Below are 22736 nucleotides of genomic sequence, written 5' to 3'. Positions count from 1 at the left end.
AAAACTGAAGTATTTGTAGGGAAGGATTCAGGTGAGGGGAAAATTAGGACAAGGTGATAGTGTAGATAGGAAACAAAAATATAGAAAATGCTGGAAGAATTCAGCCAGTCAAGCAATACCTGGAAAGCGAAACTAGTCAATATTTTGGATCAGAGACACTTCCTCAAAACTAGGTGAAGACCACAGAGTTTAGTTTTCAAAACTGAATTAGGAGAAGAATGAGGTGCAAGAATACAGGTTACATGGTGATTGGTTAAGACACATGAAGTGATAGAGAACATAGGTAGTGACCGTTAAGGAGGAATTCTAAGGAAATGATGTGAAAAATATTTATATATCCAGTTGAGAGTGCAAATGTTGGGCCTGACATCAATGTCTCAACTTAAAGGAAGTTATAAAAGTATGAGCTGGCAAAAGTGGACTGCTAAAATTGATTAAAGCTAAGACGGTAGATATGCAAACATGTAATATGGGTTTTCACAATTCTCAACAAATATATATTTGAAGAAAGTTGCTGAAGTAAATGTTGGTTCCAGAGAGGTTGAGAAAATTAATAATGGTAATCAAGAAAATCCACCAAGGTTAATGATAAGCAAGAAAATGAAAAATACTGATCAAAAACTTTGTGTTAGTCTTCATAGTATAAAACATCCAATAACAGAATAAAAAAGAGGAATAAGTAATGAATAAGCCAGCAGCACCGGACTACTGTATCCTATAGTCTTAAAGTCTTGCCGAAGGGTCTCTGCCTGAAATGTCGACTGTACTTTTTTCCATAGATGCTACCTGGCCTGGTGAGTTCCTCAAGCATTTTCTGGATGTTGTCTTTAAAAGTAGATGCTGAATTAGTGGATATATAATTTGTGATGTTCCAAAATTCCCTCTATTCTAGAAGGGTCACAGTTGATTGGAAAAGTGGTATGTGGTGCCCCACATTGAACAGGAGAATGAAACCATAGGCCAGTGAGGCATTCTGTTAGTAAGAAAGCAGTGGCAAGCATTTAAACAAAACAATTAATGTTCTTTGAGGACATAACGAGCAGGGTGGATAATGAGGAATCTGCAGGTACAGTGCTGTGGTTGATAAGGTGTTATTAAAAATTATTGCATAAAGTGAAAGCTCATGGCATTAGGGAATAATATAGAATAACAGAGTAAATGGGTGACTTTCAGATTAGTACATGGCAATTAGTGCAGCACCACAGGGATCAGTGGTGGAAACTCAATGATTTACAGCCTATATTAACTGGTTGGTTGAAGAGGCAAAATGTATGTCATCCAAATTTGCCAACAATACAAATGCCTTTTATTTTAAAACTGTCCCCTCTTCTAAGCAGTTTCCTATAAAAGGCAAAGTTGCTTTAAAATTTTATATACTTCAATAGATTACCTCCCATTTTCAGAACTCTTCTCAGTTTATGCCCAATCTGCTCAGTCTTTTCTCACAACACAACCTCTTCATCCCAGAAATGAGCCCCGTCAATCTTCTCTGAATTGCTTCTAACCTATGTGTACCCTTTCTTAAATGAGACGGAAATTTCACATGGTGTTCTAGGTATGGTTTCATGTTTACCCTGTGCAGCTGTAACAAAGCTGTTTTTCTTTTATATTCCACCTAATATATTCATCATAACAAGGCAGCCTACAGAGAAGAAGTCATCACCCTGACATAGTGGTGTCAAGAAAACAACCTCTCCCTCAATGTTATAAAAACAAAGGAGGTATTTGTGGACTACAGAAGGAATGGAGACAGGCTAGCCCCCATTGACATCAATGGATCTGGGATTGAGAGGGCGAACAGCTTTAAATTCCTCGGCATACACATCACTGAGGATCTTGTGTGGTCTGTACATACCGGCTGTGTGGTGAGAAAAGACAGTCGAGGATGGCATGAGTCCCCAAGTCCTAAGGACTTTCTACAGGGACACAATTGAGAGCATCCTGATTGGCTGCATTACTGCGTGGTAAGGGAACTGTACTTCCCTCAATCGCAGGACTCTGCAGAGAGTGGTGAGGGCAGCTCAGCACATCTGTAGATGTGAACTTCCCACTATCCAAGTCATTTACAGAGACAGGTGCTTAAAAAGGGCCCAAAGGATCACTGGGGACCCAAGTCACCCCACCCACGAACTGTTCCATCTAGGAAATGGTACTGCAGCATAAAAGCCAGGACCAACAGGCTCCAGGACAGCTTCTTCTACCAGGCCATCAGACTAATTAATTCATGCTGATACAATTGTATTTCTATGCTATATTGACTGTCCTGTTGTACATACTATTTATTACAAATTACTATAAATTGCACATTTAGACGGAGACGCAATATAAAGATTTTACTCCTCGTGTATGTGAAGGATGTAAGAAATAAAGTCAATTCAATTTATCTCTCTTGCAAGAAAAGGCATCATTCCATTTACCTTTCCAATCACATGTATTTAAATAGCTACTGAATTTCATGTATGAAGACATTAGATCCCTCTATCCTATAATAGTGTGAAGTCTCTAATTAAATATTCCTGTCCTCCTAATCTTCCTTCCTTATTTCAGAAAGAGTAATGCCCGCTTAATATTGAGGTGAATAGGAAACTAAATCTCAGAGGACACTGAATAAATGTATTCTTACTCATAAACACAAATATGTAAACACTATCAAAGTAGAAGATCAAAATGTTCTGTTTTGCTTCACAATTAAAGAAATAAAACTAATTTTGCTGATATTATTGGTATGAAAACTATTATGGATTATATCAGCTATACTGAAATTAAAATGTCAAATTTAATAGGAAACATAATTTTACATTGTATTTGGGTTAAATTTAAACAATTCCATTGAATCTTTGATCTGTCTTAAGTTATTCATTTTCACATAACCCAAATTTGTACATTTTAGTTAGCTCCTTCAGAAAAAGCCCCATGTGCATGCATCAATGATTAGTGTTATGATCTTTGGAACAAATAGTCAGGATACAGGAAAAGATAAATGGCTTAAATGACCTCATCCATTGAATATTATGTAAATTATCTCACCTGGTCCCTTTAACACCATCTCTGATTCAAAAAGCAAAGCACGTCTCCATTTCCTGAGGAGATGGAGGTGAGCGCGCCCTCCCCCATCTAACCAATTTTTACAGGAGCACCATTGAGACTGTCCTGACCAACTGCAACACCATCTGGTATGGGAATTGCAAGGCATCTGACCGCAAGACACTACAAAGAATTGTGAAGACTGCTGAAGTGATCATTGGGGTCTCTCTTCCACCCATCAGAGATATTTATAGGAGCAATGCATATGCAGGGCCCTTAGCATTGACCCCTCCCCTCCATCGAGCAGGAGGTACCATAGCATTAGAACAAGAAGTGTTAGGATGGGAAACTGCTTCTTCCTCCAGACCAAGACTACTGAACTCCCTGCTACCACCCAGGTTTCTTCATGTATGAAGCACCAGTAGCATTATACTGTTTACTTTTAAATTTGTGTTGTAAATGCACCCTATTATTTGTTAACTTAGTAGTGGTAATATTACTTTGTGGTATCTGTGTGAGTTATATAAATTGTGTTGTGCACCTTGGTACGGAGGAATATTGTTTCACTTGGCAGTATAAATGTGTACTGTTGGACGACAATAAACAACTTGAAATGCCAGATTGCCCCATGTTTTTCCCCGAAAACTTGTGTTATATTATTCAGACACTCCAAGTGGGGTTATACATGCGCTCATTATGAAAACCTGATGTTCCAGAAATAGTTATAACTGTAGATTAGTTATATTAAAAACTGTTGCGATAGGGTATTTCTGATTTTAATTATATTAAACAAATTAGCTTTTCTATTGCCAATACTTACATACAAAGTTTTCACTGTACCTCAGTACATGTGATAATAATAAACCAATTTATACATTGAGATATATATCAGCTTACTTAAAGTTGCCTTATCCTCAATAGATACTGGCAGATAAATGTGCAAAAGATGATTAGTTTGTAAAAGGTCACCAAACAGCTTCCACTATTATCCAACCAAATGACTTTGCCTATAGATCCTTCCAGCAGCCAAGATAACGGTCTGATGTGACTTAAGTCTCTGCTATTTGATTAATTAAGTACATTTAATTACAATTCCTGACATTATGTTTGTAGTGTGCAATAATTATAAGTACACATAGCAGAAAAAATATGAATACCAGAATAATCAAATTATTAGGTGTTGCTACTATATCTTTATTTGAGCGATGAATTCCCTCAGTTAAAAAGTTATAGAATACCCATAAGCATGCAGAGACCAAGAAAAGTTGTAGAATACCTGGCAACTAAACAAATGAGTAAATTTAATGCTGACAATTCTCCATCTTCTGGATTTTCCTAGAAGAAAAAAAGGGAAAAAATTGTTATTTTTGTAAACTCTTAAGGAGTTGATATTTGCTCATTTACAACATACAATTTAAATATTGGTGTGATGCAGGTATTCAACCCTTCCATGAAAAAAATTAAAATGTCAGTATAAAGCAGGAATGTTTTAAATAAAGAAACAACTTAGGTACACTTAAATACCAATTGATAGCTACAGTAAGTTGAAACACTTACTGCATATACTGTAGATAGTCTTCATGGGCGAAGAGAGTGGCTTAGAAAACTTCGGTGGGGTAAACATATCCAGCTTTTCTATTCACTCTCCTGACCTCAAAGTGAAAGTATACAGCTCCAGCCCTATCTCTTCTATTGGTTTAAAAATATCAAGCAGATTTGATTACGATTTTGCACACTTTTTTTATTTTAACCATACTCTAGGTAACTTGCTGATATCACTATTAAGCAAAGATAATTATGAAAGCCACTGAATAAACCCATTTTGTAATTATTTTACACAAAAGATTAAGGTTCCTGATAGTCAAAGTGCATCTGTAAATTAATATAATAAACTATTTACAAAAAGCATACTATTGTCTCTGAATCAAAAATTATGAAAATGCAGATTCCAACATTCCTCTATTTAATGGATTGATTGATTGATTGATTGATTTTAGAAATACACTGCAGTTACAGGCCCTTCCGTCCCAATGAGCACATACTGCCCAATTATACCCATATGACCAATTAACCTACTAACCCGCATGTCTTTGGAATGTGGCTGGAAAACAGAGAACCGAGAGGAAACCCACATTGGCCTTAGAGACAGCAGAGGGATTGAACGTGGGTAGTGTAATAGCATTACGCTAAATACTACTCTTGTGTGCTGCCCCATTACCAAAACTCCACACGGGCATCAGGATTGAACCCTGGAACTTGGTGGCAGTAGCTCTACTCCTGAGCCCAAGTGGAGAAGTTTTTCAATACACAAACAACTCTCCTTAATCCAGTCAAGTGCATATTTTGGCTATTCTTGAAAAAGCAATATATAAAGCTATTAGGTTAAGAACCAAAACTGGTAAATGAAGTCAATATACAGATCAACCATGATTTAACTGAAGAGTGGAACAAACAAATTATTAACTGGTCTACACAAAATAATCTGCAGATGCTGGGATCAAAGTAACACTCATAACACGCTGGAGGAACTCAGAAGCCTCTGCCCCTTCCCTCTACAGTCCTGATGAAGGGTTTCGGCCCGAAACCTCAACTCATCGTTTCCACCGATGCTGCCTGACCTGCTGAGTTCCTCCAGCGTGTTGTGAGTGTTACTTATTATATGGTCTATTCACTAATCTTAATATCTGCCTGCTCATGTCACTTGATGCATTGTAGCAAATTCTCATCATTTAGTTCGAGAAAAAGTTCAATAAAATTAGTAAACCTTTTTAAAAACTTTTGAGTATTCATCCTGTGCTCCCAAGGAGTATCACTATATTGCAACTGCACAAGTCTTACAAGGCATTTGTCAATTCTTGTGATCTGGACAACACTGGCAATGCTGGCTTTATTGTCCATTATCAACTGCCTTGAACTGAGAAGTTAAGGGTCAACCACATACATGGAACTAGAATTACATATAGGCCTGATGGGGTAGGTATGGCAGATTTCCTTTCCTGGTGTACATAGGTGAATCAGATTTGTTTAATTTACGAATTCGGTAGTTTCATATATACCATTACTTGGGTTCATTTTGTTTTAACATTCCAGAATTTTTTTGTTCAAGGTAAACTTATTATCAAAGTATGTATATGTCACCAAATACAACCCTGAGGTTCATTTTCTTGCGGGCATTCTCAGTAAGGATTATGAGTGAACGCAAGAAACATAACAGAATCAATGAAAGACAGTTCTAAACTAAGCAACCAATGTGCAAAAGACAACAAAAATGCAAAAGAACTTGATAGTTGAGGGGTAATAATACTTACATACATACTTTGATAATAAACGTACTTTGAAGTAATGTACTTTGACTCTTTGAAGCATGACAAAATTCACTTTGTGTTGACAGACCAATGGTCCAAAACTTCTGCTACATTCTGTTTTTCTACTTAGTTTCAAAATGATCCATTAGAGAATTCCCTGAATAATTTGGTTAAGACAGCAGATAGGAAAATGCCTGTTTGAAACCCTGATCTACAGTCTGTAATATAACCTCAATCAAGATAATAGTAAGGATTATGAGTAAATACTAAATGGAAGAAAAGAAAAATCCAAGAATCATATTCTCGACAGCTAATTGGAAATTTGATAGTGAATACGGGGTTAAATTGGTCTCATCTGAGATGTTACCACAATTAAATAATGGAACCATAGCAGGGACAAAGAACAACAACTTCAGTGTAAACCAGACAATTGGATGAGAAGCAGCACACATCAAAGTTGCTGGTGAACACAGCATCTCTCGGAAGAGGTGCAGTCGACGTTTCGGGCCGAGACCCTTCGTCAGGACGGGATGAGAAGATTACCTTTAGTTAAATGATTCACATGACCTTCATTTAACTGAGACATGGGTTAGCCAAGCCACAGTTGAGATTCTGAGTAGCTACATCTCTGACAATAGAGATGAAAATACATTCTGCAGCTTCGGAACTGAGATCACCAGTACAAAGCTCCAGAACAGAGGGAGCTTGATACAGAGTTTATAGCCAATATGATCCTGGCAGTACTGAGCAAGAATGGGTCAAGAAACTCGCAAGTTACACATGTAATTCAGTGTGGTTGTTGCTGATGTAAAGTTGCAGCCTGAACACCTGATGTTGATATGATTTGCTGCTTTTCCTTCTTCTGCCTTCTCCAGCACTTTTTCCCGGTTCTGCATAACCTCTATTGATTCACCTAACACGTTGTACTCAGAGGAGAGTCCCTAACTAATGTACCAATATTTATGAGTAACTGCTTAGTGCAAAGCTAAAAACCTTCAGGCCATGACACTCCATTTCTGCTGACTTTGCAATTTTAAAAATGCAAAACAGTAAATACTAGGTGAGTTGAAACAACAGACTATGGAAACTATCAAGCAACAAATTGATAATTATCTTTCAATTTCTTCAAACTGCACAGTTGAGATGGGACCTTTCTGAAGACGCACAAGGTGAACCCATAACTATACGAGCTCCAATTTGAAAGATCTGGTTTACAATCAAAAATGCAGACTGATTGATTTTATAAAACAATTAATCTACATAATTCTAGTTGATGCTGGCAATACATATGCCACTGCCCTTCCAAAATAGTAAACAGTGTGACTCACTCTACACATAAACATACGTGTACAGTATTACTTCCAAAATCTAAACTAATTCGGTGCACAAGGCAATCAAGGAACAGCTGTAATTTTATCTCACAGCTCTATTAAAATTTATTTCAACAGTATTAGATGAATTCAGAATAAAATTGGATTACTGATCAAAGCCACTGAGATTGCCATGGACTTTAGAAAACAAAGTTACCAGACACTTACTAGTTTAGCACGAACTTCAGAACACCTTCTTGCTAGCTGTCGAATAAGAGAATGGGCTTCGGGAAGTAGAGGCTTTTCTATGCAGGCTAACAGAGCATATAACCATCTACCCTAAGGAAACAAACAGAATAACAAAGCATTAGATTTCTATTTTAATAGTTTTCCAATGCAAAATAAACTATTATCTGAACATGTTTATTAAGATCATACTCAGATTGCATACTCTGACCATCCTTAACAATTTCAAGTACAATTTTGCCTTTGAGAAAAATATCAAAGCTCAAAGAATTTTGGAAGAGAAATCAGCTCAAAGGGAATAAACTACAGAGATAGACAGTTCTAGAATCTATCCAACTGGCAGTCATAAGAGGAAGGAGAAAGCCATACAAAATATGCACATTCAGATTCAGCATTTTGCTGTCATTAATTTTCTTCAAATGATATTTTTTAAATTGCTTAATCAATGTAGTGCCACTTATTATCTGTGGTAAAGCATACCACATTCCAATAAAACCACAAAAATTATTCAAAATTATGGTCATCTATCCTCAATTTGTTAACTATGAAGTTATGCTTTTTCAGATTATTTCTAAGAGTATACAGTGGCATGCAAAAGTTTGGGCACCCTGGTCAAAATTTCTGTTACCGTGAATAGCTAAGCGAGTAAAAGATGACCTGATTTTCAAAAGGCATAAAGTTAAAGATGACACATTTCTTTACTATTTTAAGCAAGATTACTTTTTTTATTTCCATCTTTTACAGTTTCCAAGTAACAAAAAAGGGAAAAGGGCCCGAAGCAAAAGTTTGGGCACCCTGCATGGTCAGTAGTTAGTAACTCCCCCTTTGGCAAGTATCACAGCTTGTAAATGCTTGCTGTAGCCAGCTAAGAGTCTTTCAATTCTTGTTTGGGGGAAATTTTGCCCATTCTTCCTTGCAAAAGGCTTCTAGTTCTGTGAGATTCTTGGGCCATCTTGCATGCACTGCTCTTTTGAGGTCTACCCACAGATTTTCAATGATGTTTGGGTCAGGAGACTGTGAGGGCCATGGCAAAACCTTCAGCTTGTGCCTCTTGAGGTAGTCCATTGTGTCATTTTGAGGTGTGTTTAGGATCATTATCCTGTTGTAGAAGCCATTCTCTTTTCATCTTCGGCTTTTTTTTTACAGATGGTGTGATGTTTGCTTCCAGAATCTGCTGGTATTTAATTGAATTCATTCTCCCCCCTACCAGTGAAATGTCCCCCGTGCCACTGGCTACAACACAAGCCCAAAGCATGATCGATCCACCCCCGTGCTTAACAGTTGGAGAGGTGTTCTTTTCATGAAATTCTGCACCCTTTTTTCTCCAAACATACCTTTGCTCATTGCAGCCAAAAAGTTCTATTTTAACTTCATCAGTCCACAGGACTTGTTTCCAAAATGCATTAGGCTTGTTTAGCTATTCCTTTGCAAACTTCTGATGCTAAATTTTGTGGTGAGAACGCAGGAAAGGTTTTCTTCTGATGACTTTTCCATGAAGGTCATATTTATGCAGGTGTCACTGCACGGTAGAACAGTGCACCACCACTCCAGAGTCTGCTAAATCTTCCTGAAGGTCTTTTGCAGTCAAACAGGGGTCTGAAATTGCCTTTCTAGCAATCCTACGAGCAGTTCTCTCAGAAAGTTTTCTTGGTCTTCCAGACCTCAACTTGACCTCCACCGTTCCCGTTAACTGCCATTTAATTACAGTACGAACTGAGGAAACGGCTACCTGAAAACGCTTTGCTATCTTCTTATAGCCTTCTCTTGCTTTGTGGGCATCATTTGTTTTAATTTTCAGAGTGCTAGGCAGCTGCTTAGAGGAGCCCATGGCTGCTGATTGTTGGGACAAGGTTTGAGAAGTCAGGGTATTTATAAAGCTTTGAAATTTGCATCACCTGACCTTTCCTAACGATGATTGTGAACAAGCCATAGCCCTAACAAGCTAATTAAGGTCCGAGAGCTTGGTAAAAGTTATCGGAGAACTCAAATCTCTTGGGGTGCCCAAACTTTTGCATGGTGCTCCTTTCCCTTTTTCTCCCCACCCTAAAATTGTACGAAACAAAAATAATACACTAATCTTGCTTAAAATGTTGAAAAGAATGTTTCATCTTTAATTTTATGACTTTTGGACATCAGTTCATCTTCTACTCACTTAACTATTCACAGTAACAGAAATTTTGACCGGGGTGCCCAAACTTTTGCATGCCACTGCATTTCCCTCAATCTTAAATTGAGAGAGTACGATCTTGTAGTTTTATATTTATATATATTTAATGTTATTCCTGTCAGTTAGCTTCCTGGTAAATCTGTGTAAATATCATTAAGATGAATCCAGAGTATCAATTGAAGGTAAATTGGATTATGGAATGCATTTAATTTGGAATATAAAAAAACAAAAATGACAAAAACGTCCCAACTCAAAAGAGATATCCGGAACAACATGTCACTAAATCCATGCAGTAAAAGTTGTTAAAGTTAGTACTGGTATACTATTATTACATGTACCAAGATGAAGTGAATAGCCTGATTTGTTTATACAGATTAACTCATTACACAATACATTGAGCTAGAATAATGTAAAACAATAACAATGCAGAATATAGTGTAAAAGCTACCAAAAAACTGCAGTGCAAGTAAACGATAAAGTGGAAGATCATAACCACGTAGATTGTGAGGCCAATAGTCTATCTTATCATACAAGAGGTCCATAAAAAAGTCTGATAACAGTGGGATAGAAGCTGTCCTTGAGTCTAATGGTACATGTTTTCAGGCTTCTTTACCTTCTACCTAATGGAGAGGGGAGAAAGGAGAATAACGGGGTGAGTGGGGTCTTTGATTATGCTGGCTACTTCACTAAAGCAGTGGGAAATATAGACAAAGTCCACAGAAGGGAGGCTGGTTCCTGTGATGTGCTAAATTTCTTGCAGTCACATACGTGCAGAGCAGTTGCCATACTGTTATGCATCCAGACAGAATGCTTACTACAGTGTATTGGTAAAAATTGGTAAGAGTCCATGGGAACATGCTGAATTTCTTTAGCCTCCTGAGGTAGTAGAGGCTTTGATAAGCTTTCTCATTGTTGGACCCTGACAAGCTATTGATGATGTTCACACCTAGGAACTTCAAGCTCTCAATCCTCTTAATATCAACACCATTGATGTAGACAGGAGCATGTGCATCACCCACACTGTGAAGTCAATGACCAGCTCTTTTGTTGACACTGAGGGAAAGGTTATAATCATGATACCATGTCAGTAAGCTCTCCTAGATGCTTCTTGTACTGCAGTTCATTTTTACTTGCGATGTGGCCCTTCTCAATCATCCGCAAACTTGTAGAGTTACAGCAGAATCTAGCCGTGTGAGCAGGGGGCTAAGGATGCAGCCTTTTGGAGCTCCAGTGTTTTACAATAATTGTGGTGGAGGTGTCGCTGCCTATCTTTATTGACTGTGGTCTTTTGGTCAGAAAGTCAAGAACCCAGTTGCAGAGTGAGGCATTAACTCGGCGTTGAGTGGAGTATTGTGCAGATGCAGGAGAAGCGTTCCCACACAGGTCGTGGGAGCAATCGTCGTCAGAGTGGTCTGAGTTGGAGTAGTAAAGCTTTGGCTCAACAGGGCTTCGGCGAGAACAGGTGGAGGCAAGGTAAGTAGGTACGTTCATTCCTTATTTAACTCTTGAGAGAACAGGGGGAATGTCTACAGAGTCAGTGTTCTGTTCTGGGTGTCAGATGTGGGATTTCTAGGAGACTACCAGTCTCTCGGACAGCTACATCTGCACCAGGTGCATCGAGACGCAGCTCTTTACAGACCGTGTTAAAGAACTGGAGCTGCAGCTCGATGACCTTCGGCATGTTAGGGAAAGTGAAGCACTGATAAACAGGAGCTACCCCATGGCTACAGGTGACAGATAAATGGGTGACTGTCAGGAGAAGGAAGGGAGAACATCAGATAGTGGAGAGCACCTCTGTGGCTGGCCCCCTCTACAATAAGTAACACACATCAAAGTTGCTGGTGAACGCAGCAGGCCAGGCAGCATCTGTGGGAAGAGGTGCAGTCGACGTTTCAGGCCGAGACCCTAGTACTTCATTTTGCGTACTGTTAGAGGTACAACTTACCTGGGGGAAGCAACAGCGGCCATGCCTCTGACACTGAGTCTGGCCCTGTGGCTCAGAAGGGTAGGGAACCGAAGAAGATGGCAGCAGTAATAGGGGACTCTTTAGTTAGGTGGACACACAGGTGATTCTGTGGATGCCAAAAAAGCGTGGATGATAGCTTGCCTCCCAGGTGCCAAGTTCCGCGATGTTTCTGAACGCATCAAATATATCCTGAAAAGGGAGGGTGAGTAGCCAGAACTGGTGGTACATATTGATACCAACAACATGGGTAGAAAAGGGCAGGAGGTCGTGAAATAAGAATAAAGGGAGTTAGGAAGGAAGCTGAGAAGATTTACCTCAAGGGTAGTAATCTTGGGATTGCTGTCTGTGCCATGCGACAGTGAAAATAAGCACAGAATGAGGTGGCAGATAAATGTGGGGCTGAAGAATTGGAGCAGGGGGCAAGGATTCAGATTTCTGGATAATAATTGACACCTCTTATGGAGCAGCTGTGACCTGTACAAAAGGGATGCGTTGCACTTGAACCCGAGGGGGATCAATATTTTTGTGGGCCGGTTAATTCGAGCTGTTGGGAGTGGTTTAAACTAATATGGCAGGGGATGGGTACCAGTATGATAGTGATGAGGATGAGCCAGCAGGTTTACAAGTAGATGATGGGTGTAATACGAATGTAAGGAAGGACAAGCAATGACTGGGTACAAAGACAAAGCAAAGAGTTAAATTGTACCACAGAGGCAAAATTCAAAAGGGTGATGAATGTAGCACTGAAGGTGCTGTATTTAAATGCACATAGAATTCAGATTAAGGTGGATGAACTCGGGGCGCAAATAGAGACTGGTTGGTACGATGTTGTGGGCATCACCGAGTCATGGCTGAAAGAAGGCCACAGTTGGGAGCTTAGCATAAAAGGATATACTTTGTATTGAAAGGACAGGCAGGAAGGCATAGGCAGTGGTGTGGCTCTGTTGGTAAGAGAAAGAATTACATCTTTAGAAAGAGGTGATACAGGTTAAGAGAATGTTGAATCTTTGTGTGCTGAGTTAAGAAACTGCAAGGGTAAAAAAACCATTATGGGAATCATATATAGGCCTCCAAATAGTAGCCAAGATGTGGGGCTGGAAAAGGATGTAATAAGGGTAAGGTCACATTTGTAATGGGGAACTTCAGTATGCAAGGGAATTGGGAAAATCAGGTTGCTGTTAGATCGCAAGAGAAGGAATTTGTTAAATGCCTATGAGATGGCTTTTTAAAGCAGCTTGTGCTTGACCCTTCTCAGGGAAAGGCCATCTTAGATTGGGTGTTGTGTAATAAGCTAGATCTTATTAGGGAGTTTCATGTAAGGGAACCTTTAGGAGACAGTGACATAACATGATTGAATTCATACTGCAGGTGGAGAAGCATAACTCTTATGTATCAGTATTGCAATGGAATAAAGGAAATTACAGAGGCATGAGAGAGGAGCTTGCCCAGGTGGATTGGAAGGGGATACTGGTGGGGATGACAGCAGAGCAGAGATGGCTGAAGTTTTTGGGAATAGTTCACAAACCGCAGGACAGAGATGTCTCACAGAAGCAATAGTTCTCAAATGGCAGGGTCTAGGCAATGGTGGCAGACAAGGAAAGTTAAGGACTGCATGAAAGCCAAGGAAAGGGCATATAAGGTAACAAAAGTGAGTGTGAAATTGGATGATTGGGAAGCTTTTAAAATCAAACAAAAGGCAACTAAAAAAGCTATAAGTAGGGAAAATATGAAATATGAGGGTAAGCCAGCCAATAATATAAAGCAGGATACTAAAAGCTTTTTCCAGTTATATAAAGAGCAAAAGGGAGGTGAGAATTGATATTGGACCACTGGAAAATGATGGTGAGGTAATAATGCGGGATAAGGAAATGGCAGATGAACTTAATGGGTACTTTTCATCAGTCTTCACTGTGGAAGACACTAGCAGTGTGTCATAGGTCCGTGAGTGGCAGGTAACAGGAGTGAGTGCCATTGCTATTACAAAGGGAAAAAGTGCCAGGCATGTGGATAAGTCACGTGGACCAGATGGACTACATCCCAGAGTTCTGAAAGAGGTTGCTGAAGAGATAATGGATGCATTAATCATGATTTTTTTAAGAATCACTTGATTCTGGCATGGTCCTGGAGGACTGGAAGCTTGCAAAGTCACTCAACTCTTTAAGAAGGGAGGAAGGCAAAAAAAGGAAATTATAGGCCAGTTAGCCTAACCCCAGTGGTTGGGAAAGTTTTGAGTCTATTATTAAGGATGAGCTTTCAGGGTACTTGGAGATAAAGTCAGTCAAAGTCAGCATGGTTTCTATGAAGGGAAATCTTGCCCGACAAATCCGTTAGGAGTTCTTCGAGGAAGTAACAAAGGAGAGGCAGTGGATGTTATTTACTTGGATTTTCAGCAGGCATTTGATAATGTGTCACACATGGGGCTGCCAAACAAGATAAAATCCCATGGTGTTACAGGAAAGATACTGGCATGGATAGAGGAATGGTGGATAGCCAGGAGGAAGCGAGTGGGAACAAAGGGGGCCTTTTTTGGTTGGCTGCCAGTGACTAGTGGTGTCCTTCAGGGGTCAGTATTGGGACTGCTGCTTTTCACATTGTTTGTCAATGATTTGAATAACAGAATTGATGAATTTATGGCACAGTCTGCAGATGATACAATGGTAAGTGGAGGGGTAGGTAGTGATGAGGAAGCAATGCGATTGTAGCCAGACTTAGACAAATTAGAAGAACGGGCAAAAATGTGACATATAGAATACAGTATTGGGAAATGTATGATAATACACTTTGGTAAAAGGAACAATAGCATGGAATATTATCTAAATGGGGAGAAGGTTCAAACCTCAGAGGTGCAGAGGGCCTTAGGAGTCCTCGTGCAAGACTCCCAGAAGGTTAATTTACAGGTTGAGTTTGTGGTGAAGGCGGCAAATGCAATGTTGGCATTTATTTCAAGGGGAATAGAATATCAAAAAAGGAGATAATGCTGAGGCTCTATAAGACACTGGTCAGGCCACACTTGAAGTATTGTCAACAGTTTGGGGCCCCATATCTCAGAAAGGATGTGCTGTCATTGGAGAGAGTCCACAGGAGATTCATTCCAGGAATGAAGGGGTTAATACATGAGAAGCGCTTGGCAAATTTGGGCCTGTACTCACTGGAATTTAGAAGAACGTGCCGGGGGGGGGGGGGAGAGGAGGAGGTGGGGAAATCTCATGGAAACCTACCGAATGTTGAAAAGACTAGTTAGGGTGGATGTGGAGTGGATGTTTCCTATGGTGGGGGTATCCAGAACTAGAGCATACAGCCTCAAAATTGAGGGGCAAACTTTTAGAACAGAGGTAAGGAGGAATTTTCTTTAGCCAGAGAGTAGTGAATCTGTGGAATGTTCTGCCCAGGCTGCAGTGGAGGCCAAGTCCTTGGGTATATTTAAAATAGAAGTTGATCGTTTCCTGATTGGTCAGGGCATCAAAGGATATAATGAAAAGGCAGGTATATGGGGTTGAGTGGGATCTGGGATCAGCCATGATGGAATAGTAGCGCAGACTTGATGGGCTGAATGGCCTAATTCTGCAACTATGTCTTATGGGCTAACTCACAGGGTCTGAAGTTCAGTTATGGTTTGCTTGGAATAATTGTATTGAAGGCAGAATTGTAGTCAATAAACAATAGTCTGATGTAGGTGTCTTTAATGTCCAGATGTTCCAGAGATGAGTGTAGGGCCAGGGGGGTGGTGTCTGCTTGTTTTGGTGTAGGCAAATTGCAGTGGGTTAAGGTCACCTGGAAAGCTGGAGTTGATGCATGCCATGACCAGCCTCTGGGAAGACTTTATGACAGTGGATGTTACAGCTACTGGGCAGTAAAATTCCAGACAGGGAGAACTTTAGTATAAGCCATATGATTCGTTTGTTTATCAGGAAAATTTTCCTTTTCATTAATATTAAAATGTGTTGGAAATAATTTACACTGTCGATGACCCCTCGCAGGGTGACAAAATGTTTGCAAGTAGATTGCAAGATCGGTGATCAACTCAACCCAGCCATTAAAATGTGTTCTTTAAACATCAGAGTATAAAATTAACTCAATTTTTCAGTACCATTAGACACATCTACACAAATGGAGACTAGGCAGCCAGTTATCTTTGCGGATGGTAAATAATAGTTAAGTTGAGCGTTAGAGGACAGAGCTCTAATACCAGAACAAATCAAACACCCACATGATTTATGATCATCCATAGCAGCAAGACACATTTAAACTGCAAAAATAAGGTTGTTTACCATACACAACCAGTCTCTTACCAATTCAGGATATAATTTTTTATCTCCAAACCAGCTGATTAAGTATTCCAATATGTTAAATACTGTTGGCTAGGGAAAAAAAAACTGAAAAATTATATCATGTAAAACAGAGTCACAAAAAAGGTAGTTGAAGCAGAAATATAATGCAATGAGTTCTGCACATCGCATGATGCCCAGTAGGAAATTAAACAAGTCTGAAATATTTTAAATACAGATCAAAATGTTGTTTAAATTGTCATTACTATGCCATTAATACACACATCTTCAACTCATGATTCTTCCACTCGTGAAATAAACACTATTTTTTGCAATATTAACTTTAAATTCCTTATCTTAATTATCAGTGATGACATTTTAAAAACACAACAAACCTCTTGGGTTCCTTTTAACGTTTATTTCATAAGATAAAATCTCAGATGGCAACTAGGAAGCATACAGGGCTAGTGGAGTGGTGTCACAACAACCACCTCAGCATGACCAAGGAATTGATTGTGGACTCGAGAAAGGGAGCAGTGAAAGAATGTGCACCAGTCCCCACTGAGGGGTCAGCATCTTTAAGTCCCTGGGTGTCAACATCTTGACGATCTGCCCTAGGACTAACACACTGAGGAGGCATGACAAAGGCTCTACATTTTAGGAGTTTGAGGAGATTTGGTTACCACCAAATTGCAAGTGGCTGCAGAGATATAATCTCAGTCAGCTTCATCACAAGCACACCTTCCCCACCATCAAGGACATCTTTGAGTGGCAGTGCATCAAGGACAGTAGCATTGTCATTAAAGACCCTCACTGTCCAGGATTTTCCCTCTTTTAGTTCTTACTATCTGGGTGGAGTAAGGAGCCTGAAGACCCACACTCTACAATTCAAGAATAGGTTCTTCCGCTCCGTCATCTGATTTCTGAATGTTCAAAAAACACGTAACACCACTTCACTATTTCTATTTTTTCACATTATAGATATTTTTTCACGGGAATAGATAGAGTGGATAGCCAGCGCCTCTTCCCCAGGGCACCACTGCTCAATACAAGAGGACATGGCTTTAAGGTAAGGGGTGGGAAGTTCAAGGGGGATATTGAGGAAGGTTTTTTACTCAGGGAGTGGTTGGTGCGTGGAATGCACTGCCTGAGTCAGTGGTGGAGGCAGATACACTAGTGAAGTTTAAGAGACTACTAGACAGGTACATGGAGGAATCTAAGGTGGGGGCTTATATAGGAGGCAGGGTTTGAGGGTCGGCACAACATTGTGGACCGAAGGGCCTGTACTGTGCTGTACTATTCTATGTTCTATGTAAGACACAGTACAACTGTTTTAGCTAAGAAAGATTCAGGTCATGTTAGAGACCAATTGCTCTTTGACAGATTGGAATGTACCAGCAATTTCAAGCTGCAAGCCAGCAGTGTTCTGCATTTAATTTTTTTTGCACTAATGCTAAATTAGTTGTGCAGTGATTTTGTTCAATGACGCAAATTCTCCAAGATACAAGCAATCATATCAAAGTTCCACTTATTATAATTTGTACAGTTTTATAAAGAATTACGGAGAGGTTGTCATACTGCTAAACTGGATTATTTAGATAACCATAAATATAAAAATCTGAGTATTTATTAATTAATTTTTGAAATTTTGCATTTAGAATGTGTTTTCAGTTCAGAAACATTGAACAAAAAGAAATATAGTGCTGGAAATAATGCATCAACATGGATAGGGAATCTGCTACAAGACAGGAAGCAGCAAAATAGGATAAAGGGCTTTTATCATAATAGAATAGAAGAAAACTTTATTGTCATTGCTCAAAGCAAGATTGCGGTGCTATAGTCCATGCCAAACAGATAGTTTGTACGCTGTACGGCTTAATTTAAAAAAATCCCATATTTACATACAAGTGACTTCGAGAGTCCATAACTATTGATAGGTCATTGGCAAGCCGAGGTGTAGCATTATTCAGCTGCACAACAGCCCTCAGGAAAAAGCTGTCTTGGCCAAGATGTTTCTGTATCTCCTATAGGATGGCAGATAGTTGAACAGACAAGTGTCCGGGATGGGATGGGTTATGAGCACACTATGGGCATCAAGAGATTTAGAATGTCTCCAGGTCCGGTAGCTGTGTCTCAATGATGTGCTGATTGGTTGGAATGCTTTTTCATTTGTCTTGCTGCAGCTAGAGCTCTGTACTGTCATTCCATATGTCAGTAAGCTCTCTATCACACATCGATTAAAAATTGGCCAGCAATTTTTGGGGCAGATAGCTCTCCTTAGGCACCTCAGGTAGTATAGTCACTGTTGTGCCTTCCCTACTATTGAGGTTGTGTTGACGGATGAAGAGAGCTCCTCATTGATGTTCATCTCCAAAAAATTGAAACTAAAGACCCTTTCCACTGCCTCACCATTTATGAATAGTGGGGTTTCTTCAGAACCTCTTACATTCCTGAAGTCAATTATCATTTCTTTTGTCTTTTTGATGCTGAGTAATAGGTTGTGGTTCCTGCACTAATTGGACAGTTTCAGCACCTCCTCTATAAGCAGATTCGTTATTGTTTCTGATTAGGCCAATCACAGTTCCGTGTTTGCAAATTTGATGATCGAGTTTGTAGCACAAAGCAGGAGTGCAGTTGTAGGTGAAGAGAGAGCAGAGAAGTGGGCTCAGTACACACCCCTGCGGGACACTGGTGTTCAGGGTGGGTCGGGGGGGGGTTGAGCACTGGGCTAGCTTCACTGTCTGGGTACCATTATAGAGGAAGTCCAAGATCTAATTAAGATTGCCAAGACCTAGATTGTGGAGCTTGACAGTCAGCTTGCTTGGTAGTATGGTGTAAAAGGCTGAGCGTTATCAATGAAAAACATCCTGACGTAAGTGTCTTTGTGCTCCAGGTGGTCCAAGGCAGTACGAAAGGCAATAGAAATGGCATCTTCAGTTGATCTTTTCATCTTTAGGCAAACTGGTGCTGGTCCAAGGTAGCTGGGATTACATCCTTGATGTGAGACATGAGCAATCTTTCCAAGTACCTGGCAACCATGGGATTGAGTGCCACTGGTCTGTAGTTATTAAGGTATGTTGCCACTGACGTCTCGGGGATTGGTATGATGGTTGCCGCTTTGAAACATGCTGGAACCATATCCTGATACAATGAGAGATTGTAAATACCTGTCAGAACTCCCACCAGCTAGTCAGTGCAGTCCCTGTGAACCCATCTGGGTACACTGTCTGGTTCCCCTGCTCTGTGTGTACACGCCTCACCTCTTGTATATTTAGTGTCAGCGCACTTCCTCCATCCGATGCCAAAGCCCTCATCACTGGTTCCTTATTGTGCTCACCAAAGCGAGCAAAGACGTTGCTTAGCTCTTTGGCTAGTTTGGTGTCACCATGAGCAGAGCAGGAGAGCTTTCCTTTGTAATCTGAGATGGATCTGATGCCTTCCCAAACACATTGGGGATTGATGACGTTACAGAAATATGTCTCAATCTGTACTTTATGTCTATACTTGGTGGTCTTGATACCTCTCTTTAAGACTTGATCTAGCTTCACTGTATGCTTTGGCTTCACCGGATTTGTAAGAGGCATCATAAGCTTTGAACAGGTTCTGCACCATGCAACACACACAAAACGCTGGAGAAATTCAGCAGGCCAGGCAGCATCTAGGAAAAAAGTACAGTCAACGTTTTGGGCCGAAACCCTTCAACAGGCCTGGAGAAAAAAAAACTTGAGTAGAAGATTTAAAAGGTGGGGGGACAGGAGACAGAAACACAAGGTGATAGATGAAACCTGGGGGGGGGGGTGATGAATTAAAGAGCTGGGAAGTAAATTGGTAAAAGAGACAGAAGGCCATGGAAGAAAGAAAAGGGTGGAGGAGCACCAGAGGGAGGTGATGGGCAGGCAAGGAGATAAGGTGAGAGAGGGAAAAGGGGATGGGAAAGGTGAAGGAAGGGGGGGGGTTGGGGGGCATTACTGGAAGTTCGAGAAATCGATGTTCATGTCATCACGTTGGAGGCTATAAGGTGTTGTTCTTCCATCCTTACTGTGGCCTCATCATGACAGTGGGGGAGACCATTTTGTGTAGATGCTCGGCAAAATGGTCTCTCAATCTACGTCAGGTCTCACCAATATACAGGAGGCCGCACCGGGAGCACCAGACACAGTATGTGACCCCATTGGACTCACAGGTGAAGTGTCACCTCACCTGGGAAGACTGTTTGGGGCTCTGAATGGTAGTGAGGGAGGAAGCGTAGGGGTAGCTGTAGCTTGTTCTGCTTGCGAGGATTAGTGCCAGGAGGGAGATAAGTTGGGGAGGGTAAATGGACAAGGGAGTTGCACAGAATGCACAGGAGTGATCCCTGCGGAAAGCGGAAAGCAGAAGGTGGGGGGAGAGAGATGTGCTTGGTGGTGGGATCCCATTGGAGATGGTGGAAGTTTCAGAGAATTATCTGCTGGATGCAGAAGCTGGTGGGGTGGTAGGTGAGGACAAGAGGAACCTATTTCATGCACGTCTGCTCTTACCTCATCCTCCCGCCACGCTACCAGGGATAGAGTTCCAACACATAATTCTCCGAAACCTCTGCTGGGCTCTTACGCTCCGTCCGCCTGAAAAAGTGGTATCTCACAGTGCTCACCCATTTTAATTCCATTTCCCGTTCCCATTCCAATATGTCTATCCATGGCTTCCTCCACAGTTGTGATGAGGCCACAGTAAGGTCGGAGGAACAACACCCTATATTCCATTTGAATAGCCTCCAACCTGATGGCATGAACATCAATTTCTCCAAATTCCGGTAATGCCCCCACCACTCTCCTTCTCCTTTCCCATCCCCCTTTCCTTCTCTCACTTTATCTCCTTGCCTGCTCGTCCCTCTGGTGCTTCTCTCCCACTTTTCATTCTACCATAGCCTTCTGTCTCTTTTACAAATTTACTTCCCGCCTCTTCATCCCTCCCCCTCCAAGTTTCACCTATCACATTGTGTTTCTCTCCCCCACCTTTCTAAATCTACTCCTCAGCCTCTTTTTTCTCTAGCCCTGCTGAAGGGTTTCGGCCCAAAATGTTGACTGTACTCATTTCCTAGATGCTGCCTGGCCTGCTGAGTTCCTCTAGCATTTTGTGTGTAGTTGCTTGGATTTCCAGCACCTGCAGATTTTCTCTTGTTAGATTCTGTACCCCATTGTTCATCCATGACACATCAGGACCGTTCCATTTAAATAGCTGCCCAATTAGCCAAAGTTTTGTGGAAGTAATAAAACCGTATTAAAAAAAAACAAACTATTGTTTAACTGAGTAACAAATTATGTATTTAAATGAAATACAGAACAAATTAGAACACCACCAATTTTACTACAATACTATAAAACCTAATAGTTATCGATGGAGGAATTCATTCAGCGTTCCCTGCCATGCATGATCTTTTGAGTGACTGTCCATAAACAAAACCAGTGCTCCCACCTAGTGCAGATAATGCACTGCCTTCATTGCCCTTCCTGCATGAATTAGTGTTGTAATCCAACAACAAATTTCCTGGCATCTTGTGTGGTCACTAGCTTCAAATGTGCCCATTGGCCAATATGGATATCATACCAGAAGCACACGCATCTGACGCTATTTAAAAACTGTTTGCTCTAAACTCAGTGCAGTGTCTAATGGCCACACAAGTGCATGTGACTAATACTAATTAGAAACTGTTTGGCAACAGTCTCCTGTCCCAAATAAGCAGCACAGTGTCCTAAATAAATGAAGGGAATTCCGGCTATTTTCTTGATTAATTTTTGTTCTTCAAGAGTTGTTCCAAATAAGCAGCTACCCCAATTAATCAGAATCTACTGTATTAATGCTTTGGAGAAAGTATGCAAGTGAATATATGGTGGCCAAATTTGCAAGACACAAAAAGACGTTGAAAGACAAGCAGTGAGGATACAAGCAGCTAATAGATAGAACAAAAATTTGGCATATGGAGTGGGCATGTATGAAGTTGTTTATTTTGGAAGAACAAAATAAAAATTAAATGAAGTAAAACGGCAGAAAGCTGCAGACCCAGAAAATTTGGGAGTCCTTGTACACACCACACAGAGAGCTAGCACACAAGTCTAGCGGTAATAGGGAAGACTAATCGAATATTACTCCCTACTTCAAGTGTTTTTGAGCAAAAGTAGAGACATTTTGACTACAAATGAACAAGGTACTTGTGAGATCAAATTTGCAGTACTATAAACAATCTAAAAAAGAATTATTTTGTTAGAAGTGGTTCTGAGAAGGTTCACTGGAATAATTCCAGATATGGAGCAGTTGTCCAACAAGGTGGGACTCAACTCAAAATTCAATGTTCAATGTAAATTTATTATCAAAGTACAAATGTCACATATAGCTCAACAGAATTTGGAAGAATGACAGGCAACCTTGTGGAAGCATGTAGATTCTAAAGAGGCTTGAGAGGGTAAATGCTAAGACAAT

The 22736-nt window shown here is 40.4% G+C and overlaps 1 protein-coding gene across 6 annotated transcripts in view; it reads right to left on the bottom strand.

The window, feature by feature from the left end:
* The window catches only part of gemin2 (gem (nuclear organelle) associated protein 2), a 47423-nt gene that overhangs the window by 2003 nt on the left and 22684 nt on the right, over window positions 1-22736 (bottom strand). For all 6 annotated transcript variants that reach the window (XM_063049740.1, XM_063049748.1, XM_063049757.1 and 3 more), the window contains 3 exons: window positions 16308-16376; window positions 7868-7978; window positions 4301-4359 (listed from right to left, as the gene is read on the bottom strand). In XM_063049740.1, coding sequence (XP_062905810.1) covers window positions 4301-4359; window positions 7868-7978; window positions 16308-16376 — 239 coding nt within the window. The remainder of the gene's footprint in view (window positions 1-4300; window positions 4360-7867; window positions 7979-16307; window positions 16377-22736) is intronic.

The sequence above is a fragment of the Mobula hypostoma genome, chromosome 1 (genome assembly GCF_963921235.1).
Source record: "Mobula hypostoma chromosome 1, sMobHyp1.1, whole genome shotgun sequence".
Taxonomy (NCBI): Eukaryota; Metazoa; Chordata; class Chondrichthyes; order Myliobatiformes; family Myliobatidae; genus Mobula; species Mobula hypostoma.
Note: the sequence above shows the minus strand (reverse complement) of the source record. Positions and strands in the feature narration are given on the sequence as shown.